Below are 9734 nucleotides of genomic sequence, written 5' to 3'. Positions count from 1 at the left end.
ATTGCATCATGTTGTAAAACAGACATCTTACATAACTATTTATGCAATGTTCTTAAACACACCAACCAACATTTCCTAGGAGCACAACATTACTAACAGTATCAACGTGGTATTGTTATACTTTTCCGCATCTGACAAAGGGGTGTTTACCATAATTACACCACTAAGGGTATTAAACAGTTTTTAGGGAACTAATAGGGTTCACTGAGGTTACTACTACAAAATATAGATATACAATCATAATATAAATATATATACAACAAGTTTTGCTCTATGCATCATCTGTGTATCTTGTGTTGTATCTTGCATTCAGCAGAGGTTCAAAGCCTTGTCGCTGTTTTCGGTGCATGTAGAGGAGCAAGACAACCAGAAGTACAAGCAATGCAAGAAGAGCACCACCAACAGTTGCTGCAACCATTACTCCTACTGCACCACCATCTTCATCAGAAGCTGTATTAGGAGACAAAATCCATGTTAACTTCACCAACTTCATAAAGAACAATGAGTGCAAATTAATGCTTACCAGGTAAAAACAACATTAAAGCATCTACTGTGTTCAACCATTCAGATTCTGAAATAATGACCTCACGTTTTGTAATAACTAATCAAATATGTGTTTTACAACACAACCCTCAGACAAAATAAATACATCCAAGTCTGAAAACCTGTAAGAGCAGAATAGTGAATAGATTTTGTGACGAGTATTTTCTGATGCCTATAAACTAGTAAAATAAAGTTATATCAGCAGACAAATTCAGAAAGAAAGAGGGGGGGGAGTGTAAATACCTTCTGCAAAAAATTTAAAAAAAATTAAAAAAAAAAGCTTAAGGAACTAAAACCTTAAGAAGCTTGACAAACTATGTTCGGCTGCCTGATATATGGGAATTTGTTTCCTAGTTTAACACCAATGGTACTGTCAGGGAGCACTGATCACAGAAGGGGGGGGCAAATAGGAATGAGAAGTGTTGTGTGTGGGGGCGATTTTTGGCTGCTGCGAGATACTGCAGGGATCTTAACAAGCATAACGTGCATATTTGTTTAGCAGTTAAACCATCCCGTGGAAGAAATCCTATGATTAAATGTCAGTGAGACACTATGACCCCACCAGCCTACTCTCAGTTTAGCCAACACTCATGACAGCAACCTTTACTGCATCTAGCCACACACCACCCACATTACCTGGTAAATCTATAGCATACGTATACCCCAACAGCTCAGCAGGTGCAAAAAGTTCATCATTTGTTACTGGGGGAAAGAATGGCACCATGTTGTACATGCGGTTGTGTCCTATTGGAGCAAGCTCTTCTGGCCATTCTGTATCATTGGGTTGATTACGTTTCATCCATTCATCAAAAATTGCATCAGTGAAAGAATGAAGAACCTAGAAATAGTACATAGAAAAAGATTAGAAATAAGGTACATATTTTGCATGCATTTTCAGTATAACAAACAAAAACACACATTTCCACACCTACCACAAATATTGGATCATTGGCAGCAGAGTGAGGCAGAGCACTGGTTCCATTTAGGAAGGAATGGACCAAGTTGTGGAGACTTGTGGCAGGAGAATCAAGTGTTCCATCTGGTTTATCAAAACCTTCAAGTGCATTACTAAGTGTAATAAATACAAGTATTAGGATTATTTTGGTCGAACCTAAATTGCAAATCCCCCCAGGTGTGTGGGATGATATATATGTATTTATTTTATTTATTTTTTTAACACAATTACATACCGGAAACTGAAAGTTGAGTTACTGAAAAAGGGAGGGTTGTCAAACGCTTTAAGTGAAAGACATTTTTGTACATCATCCATGGTAGGCAGTTGCCCTCCAGATCTATCTACTGGGCTCCTCTGAAGAAGGCCTTCATTAGTTCCATTGCAGAGTGTAACCAGTCTATTGTAGTCATCCAAACTAAGGTACAGGGAAGAAAAAAAAATAAATAAGAGATATGTATGTATACATAGCAGATATCCATGATATACAACAAGGACCCAGTTGGCCCTGCATTGGTAAATCTGAGATTATCTCATTATCAATTTTCTGCGGATGTCCAATACTGCCATTTTTAAAGCTCCTTATAATGCTTAGTGAAGTCGAGTCGTTGAGAAAAATAAAAATATTTTACCTGTTGCAAACAATTTCCCATCGTGAAAATCTGGAACCAAGACTAATTAGATTGGGATTGTCCAATCTGGGTGCGCCTAACAGCTCATCAGTACAGATATCACACTCATTCCTTCCTGTTGCAAAGTTCCAGTAAGGCAAAGCAAAAGAATCGTCACCAAGCATTTTCTGTTGGATAGGAAAAAGGGTTAATCTCATGGCAAATCACTATACTCATCTGATTGTAGAAATCGAGTAATACATATTGTTAACAATATGGGGATACATCTGTGTTCAGATTTATCAAGGAGTTCCACAATTGGGTGAAAGTTTGGCCAATTTAGAAAATTTTGGCCATTCATGATATCTAGAGTATAAAGAGTTGGAATTTACATTCTAATTCTACCATTTTCTAAGGGTTGACATTACTGTATTTGTTAACTCAGTTTCTGACAACTAAACAAAGTGTATATGTACAACTATCAGCCATAACATTAAGGCCACTGACAGATGAAGTGAAAAACACTGAATTTTGTGGGTGGAATATATTAGGCAGCAAGTGAGCATTTTGTCCTCAAAGTTGATGTGTTGGAAGCAGGAAGAAAGGACAGGAGCAAGGATCTGAGGGACTTTGAAAAGAGCCAAATTGTGTTGGCTAGACGACTGGGTCAGAGCATCGCCAAAACTGCAGCTCTTATGGGATGTACCTGGTCTGCAGTGGTCAGTACCCAAACTGAAGGTTTCAGAACACACAGGGCATCGCAGTTTGTTGCGTATGGGGCTCTGTATCCACAGACTAGTCAGGGTGGCCATGCTGACCACTGTCCGAAGTGCTTACAATGGACATATGAGCATAAGAATGGGACCATGAGGGTGGTCTTCTTTTACATCATGTGGATGGCCAGATGCATCGCCTACAACATGGACCCAGGATGCCTCCATGGAGGCCCCCACCTCTCAACTTACAGGACCTGCTGCTTTCAGAGGTCTAGTGGAGTCCAGGCCTTGACAGGTCAGGGCTGTTTTGGTAGCAAGAAGGTGGACCTACACAATATTTGGCATGTGGTCATAATGTTATGGTTGATCTGTGTAGGTGCTCAGGACCAAAATCCAAAAAGTAGTAAAGACCACTGGAATAACACATTCTGGCTAAAAATCCATTTTAAGAGGCATTAAACATATATACCTGAATATCTCTCTCCAGCAACAGCAGGTGGTATCTATGCCAGGTAACAAAAGCGGGCCCCTGGTGGGAGAAATCTATTCCTTTGAACGGGCGTCCAGGTGCTGGGGAGAGAACGTATTAAAATATGACTAAAAAAATAGACAAAAACCCAAGCTCATGGTATTGTTAGACTGTATACCCAGGAACCGTTATTTATTTCCCTCCTCCCATCATGCTTTAACCCCACTAGCAGGAGTCTGGTAAAAGTGTTTGCATGCCATCCTAGGAACGCAAGATCTTGGGGGATTAGCAAAAGTGGAACGGGAGAGCATTTGCCTCTTGTATAATCCCAATAACTTCCAAAATGCTTAGTATTCACTAAATGAAAAAATATATATATTTTCTTCTTCTGCCACATACACGAAGATTTTGGCAACTAGTCCTTCAGCAGTCAATATCACCGTTTTTAATAATTTTCATTAAACTTAATGATTTGTACAAGTACTAGAAGAGCAAACTAAGACGTGTTCACTTTGGGTAGCCAAAGAGGTTGATTTACAGGCGTAAACACAGCTCTTCTAAAAAGGTGTCAATTATTTCATAAAATATGGAATATAAAAATACTAATATATATTCCATAAACCTAAGCTGTTTTGGTTCTATACAGTATACAAGTTATATTGTTTCCCCCCCCCCCACCACATGCAATAAAATGGATTGCACAATTTAATGCCTGTATTGACAAGCGTCAAATAAAATGTAGAGTTTAGTGAGCATGGTCGTAGGATGATAAATGTTTGAGTCCTTGAAAATCAGCGATATCCATGTTTCACCTACCTTGCATAGCGCAAGTTCTGTTATGCCGATCTTACCTAGTAGTGTATCCCTCACAGAGTAGTAATGAAGCCATACAAAATAGTTATAGATGCTTGTGTTTCCGATTTGTGGTTCTGTTCCATTAGGCCCGAGGATGCTTAGCCAATGCTGCTTAGCAATCACATATTCCGGGTGAATAGTAGTCTTGGCTTGATCCAGTGCATCCAAAAACCGGGTTCTCTCCTGTGCAGTTAAAGCATGGATATCCTTCCGTACAACTGGCGGCTTTCGTTGATCACAATTGGGTCCCGTCCAGCCAAATCTGCAGTCGCCACAATTATATCCTGCAAAGTTTCCTATTTAAGAGTAATAGAACAATGATATAGGATTTATTTAGCACAGGATAGCAGCCTCTTTATTTTTGTCAAAACAGACATTTTTGATGTTGACCTATATAGTATTTGGGCATTTGTTTTGCCCAATTCGTACTACAGTATTTATCGATTATACACATTAATAAAAATATATGTAACATTTTAAATTGCGAGAAAACCCTGCATTATTTTATTGCACGGATCACATGTCTTAAACCTCATGACCAACATTGTCTAGGATATAAACTGAGTGTGGGGGGGGCAAAACAAGACAAAAATACCAATTTAACTCCTTAATGACAAAGCCCGTATATGTACAGGCTCAAAATGCATTGTTCTCAATGGGTTTAGGGACCGCCCATTGTCCTTAAGGGGTTAAAGTTTAGTTAAGAAAATACAAGCTTTTGGAATGAATGATTTGGTGGGAATAAAATACATTTGAGCTTTTAAGCTGACAATTAACAGTATTTTCTGGTAGACTGATACTTTGGCTAATTAACTAAAGGGTTTAAACACTACTTAGACATTAAAGGACCTTGTAGTCTGAACAAAGCGCATGGAAATATTTAGCCCCGTATGTGCCAGGAATGGAAGACAACTGGAATGTTAACACCTACAAATAGTTTAATTCTTTGGAACAAAAGCCTTTAGCACCTGTTGCCCAATGGTTGTATAATTCTGTAACCATACATCATCAAGTGCGTAGGTTCTGAATTTGTCTCGAAACACGATAAGTTGCCCGTTCAGCATGTGCGGCACCTAGCCATTTAAAGCGGTGTCAGTTTTGAAGCCGGTTTGACTCCAACATTTACTTTTGCTATCTGACCAGCCCAGATAAAAAAAAAAATAACGTTTTTGGAAAACAAATGGTCACCCTACCAAGCGGACATAGATAGCATTTTGTGGGTCAAAATAAAAAACAAAAAGTCTTGCAGATCACGTAGTCACACAAGGTGGAGTTTTTATATAGAGTAATAAAATAACTTTAAAAATTAAAGAAATAAAAGTATTTGTGACAGTTTTACAAGCTACTGTTAATTGATGGCTAGTCCCATGGATGACGGTAACAATGTTTTACAATGATGCCATCATCAAAACTGCAAGTTTTTGCACAAATTCCAGAGCAGAAGATTAGAAACAGGGATTGGCAGGCAATTTTTGCTAATTTGTACAAAGTTGGTCATGGCTTACTATAATTATTTCTGTGCACATTATTTACGACTATAGGACACCCAAAAATGAGATGTTCACAACCAAGTTACAATCCAAAGATCAGCCCAGTCTTCTTTACAGAACGAGTAACATTATACACACGTATCTATGTGTTAGAGATTTATGTAATATATGTATATCTCTAACACACACACACACACCAGAATTAACTCGCGCAGCTTAACAACTTTAGTTGGCAAAGTTTAGGCACAACTATCCCAGCCACAACTATTCCTATGATGTTCAGCCAATAAAGTCTGACTGTATACCATAGAAGCTGCAGTCAGTGTGTGTTTAGGCCACCACAACCCGAGTCTAACTACAATGCCCATGAATTTCAGAAAGCAATACGGCCGCTTGCCCCCTGCCACTTATGATTTATGGTGTGCTTCATAAACTCAGTTAAAATAAACAAGCTAATGTCTAGTGCATACCTCTACGGTCACCCTTTGGGTCATAAAGGTATTTTTATGGGATGGGTTAGAGTTTGGGCACGAGGGGCCAAACGTAGGCATGTTTCGCCACAGACATGCACCTAAAAAGGTCAACAAGTGTTTGATGATCTCAGGACAAGAATCCCGAGGTTGGTTGGGAGTACATCTAACACTAGTTTCAGGGACATTCTTTGGGCCAAGATTGTTACATTTTAAACAATTGGTTTATTTTCCAAAACGTACGCAATTAACATATAAACTACAGAAAGCATAAGATTATATTCAGCTATTAAAAACAAGACATCCCTCTTCATTTGTTTCCTTCATGTTACACATATATAATTTATTTCTATACCACAAATTGTAGCAGTTTAGTACATATTGACATCTATATATACTGGAAGACAAATTCCAACACTGAAGGGGTTAAATTGACTGCAATGTGCTTAAAAGCAACGCCACCCTCAAATCAACTTATTTTGAAACCCCCCCCCCAAAAAAAACAATCACCTCTGATGAAAAACAAAAAGGCATTAGAATCACCTTATGAGCGATATATTCAGCCAATAAGATCCTACAGCAGAGGAGTGCACTTCAAAGGCCCAAACAAAACAGAGTATAACGGGGGTTACAAAAGCATCTAATGGAGCAAAACCAAAAGTTTAACCAGAAAATTGTTATCCAAGCCTCAAATCCATCAGCCTGTGACAAATAAAAGTATCAGCATAACAATAATAAAATCCTTAGCTTTCCTAGTAAACCAGGAAATAGACTTATTTACACAGACTCCATAGATTGTAGAATTACTACAATCTTTTGCTGACGTTGACATTTTTCTTGGTCCTCACTGGTACCGGACAAACATTTAAAGAGAGAATCATGCAATTGAAGTTACAGAAATCTTATTAAATGTACCAACTTCAGTATAATTGTAACCCAACTTGTGGGACCTTTAGACTAAAAAACTTAATTGCAGACAATCAATCTAGGCACAGAACAATAACCAAGAACTAAACCTAAGCAGAGACTATTTGACAATATCGGCTTGAAAACAGGTGAACATTGATCCGTTATTACATGGACATTTTTGCTATTGTTGCAGCAATAGCCCGCTTATTAATGAGAAGCCACCCATACTCATTAATGTAAGAGTAGAACTTACCTGTACACTTGCAGGTAGCATTAAAGAACTTGAGTGGCCATCGTTCCCGGTCGTCTACATTGCGCAAAGTATAAGGTCCACTCCACGGTTTCTCATCCACCACCACAGACACGCACTGGCCCCGTCCTTGCTGGGAGCCGCATACATTGGCTGGGTCAGAGCCAAGAGGAGGACAGCACCTCTTTTCTACCAGTGTCTGCACTGTCATACAAACTCTAGGGAACTGAGCCTGTGCCAACTGAGCCCAAAGGGCTACAAACAGCACGCTGGCACATAGAGGAGCCATGGCTACTAGACTCACGGCTACACCACTAAAAATGCAATCACTCAGCTAGCAGGTGTCCTTGCCCCTAATTAGCACCTTAAATAGTCATCAAATGGGAGGGTATATGTTAACGCCTTCTGTTTCCACTGTCATCAACTTAATTTCCAAACTATTTATTACCCAAGTTAATCCCTCTTCCTAACAGATTCTCACGTCCAGTCTGTTCAGGGTGCTTTTACTGGTGTTAACTGCATGTATTTATTCTTCTTACTCATAAAATAACTATAGCGCATGACACCTGCCTGGTCTACTGCTTTTTTCTTGTAGTTTCCATCCTTTGTACAAGTCCTAATGTGAATGTGCTGTCTAAATCCCACTAATTGCCCTCCCCGGTGGAATGCTTCCCTAGGAAGCAGCCAAGCCGTAACTCCCCTTCATTTTATATACTGAGGTGGGAGGGTTGCTGATAATGAGTGGGATTAATGATGAAGGCATCCTTGTGCTGAGCACATGACAAGTCTTAATAGTTCAATATGGCATATGCTGGGAGGTCCATCATGTGCTCTGGGCTTTTAAGGACATTTTTTTCTTAACTGCTACTACCAACAAAATCATATCACAAGTTCTTTCAACAAAGACGGCAGCTTGTCTATTCATAAATTTTAAATGAGTGCCTTTTTGACATTGAACCTAAATTGTGAACCATGTTTGCACCCATCGGGCACTCACATGGTTAAATAGGACATAAATGTTCCTTTGGAAGAAGCTCAAATCTTAAAATCTAATGGCAGTAGAAACATTAAGCCAATCTGTGTCTGTCTATCTATCTTGGAGGGGACCTCACCTGTTCCCATGTCTTACTTACTCTCTGTGTCCAGAAGTCCCTCATTAACATGGTGATCGGGCCCAGACTGGACATCGTAAAAATGAAATATAGAAAATATGTGTGGCCCTGTGTGTCCAGCAGGCACCCGAACCTACATGATTTGGGCCACTGGCCTTAAACTGACCTTAAAAGGTGGTTACCCTACATGATTATGTACATAATCTACATGTATATATTTGTACTATTCACATATGTCCTAGTGTTTTAGTATAAAACATGCATGTACACGTTCCTGTATTTGTCACTATACAGAAACAGGAAGCTGTTATAACCTAATTAACCCCTTAATGACAAAGCCCGTACATGTACGGGCTCAAAATGCATTGTTTTCAATGGGTTTAGGGACCGCCCATTGTCCTTAAGGGGTTAAGATGCCGAGTATGCTAGTCCTCACTCATCAGCTGCTTTTATCTTGTAACTCTTATAATGCTCAGTCATGTTCATTTATCATCTGGCTGTGCTTGACAACAGGTATAGTCTAAAAGGGGCAATGGGGTTTATTCATTAATCGGGAGATTGCAGGAGAGTTGTGGTTTCAATTTAATATGGAAGGCAAACAGAGGTGACTGAGCTGGCCCTGTATAATGCTTAATTTAATGTGTGAGGAGGCTGGAGAAATCTCACCGACGTAACTATGTATTATAGAGGACCAACCAAGCTCTTCTTGGAGCAGAAGCTCTATGGCATTGGACCTTCATGGACCTTCTATAGCAACGCTGAAACCACAACTCAGGTAGCGCCTAGTAAGCTAAAACTGCACTACAGTTATATAGCACCATTGGATTCCATGGCACTGAAAACAATGTTAAAACTGACAATATACAAATAGATAATAACATTAACACACATCAAGACATACCGACATATTAATCAATCTACTAGAAAGAATAAAAAGAACACCCTAATTTCCGTACACACACGTTGTTTAGTAGTTCCGTGTAGGTTTTGTATGCATGGTTAAAGGTTATGAGTTTTGTCTTCACTAAGCTCTTTGGAAAGCCCTGGGAACCCGTGTAGCATACATCACTGGTTCAAAGATATGTTGATTGCTCAGAACAAGGATTAATACCCATGATTGCCTGACATCAATGGTTTCCATATTAATGCTAGAATTTGGACTTTGTGAATATCAGATATCACCGCCTTGTGCTGGGAAACACAGAAAATCTACTTATCCATCCACACATTTGCTTTCTCGATTACTACTATACCGTTTATAAACTATTGTATAATTATTACCGTTACCACTTAATACAATGTTGGTATTTCCAAAATACAAAAATGCAGGCTTGTTTCAGCAGGACCCTCCTCGCCT

At 39.2% G+C, this 9734-nt stretch overlaps 1 protein-coding gene across 1 annotated transcript; it reads right to left on the bottom strand.

Moving 5' to 3' along the window:
• Positions 1-245: 245 nt before the first annotated feature.
• Positions 246-7934, bottom strand: DCT (dopachrome tautomerase). Its single transcript, XM_053457627.1, has 8 exons — positions 7269-7934; positions 4143-4442; positions 3292-3392; positions 2128-2294; positions 1734-1913; positions 1476-1611; positions 1180-1381; positions 246-450 (listed from the first exon to the last, which is right to left on the bottom strand). Exons 1-8 carry the CDS (start codon positions 7552-7554, stop codon positions 272-274), a joined length of 1551 nt encoding a protein of 516 aa, XP_053313602.1. The 5' UTR covers positions 7555-7934; the 3' UTR covers positions 246-271.
• Between the last annotated feature and the right edge of the window lie 1800 nt (positions 7935-9734).

Source organism: Spea bombifrons, chromosome 2 (assembly GCF_027358695.1).
Source record: "Spea bombifrons isolate aSpeBom1 chromosome 2, aSpeBom1.2.pri, whole genome shotgun sequence".
NCBI lineage: Eukaryota > Metazoa > Chordata > Amphibia > Anura > Pelobatidae > Spea > Spea bombifrons.
Note: the sequence above shows the minus strand (reverse complement) of the source record. Positions and strands in the feature narration are given on the sequence as shown.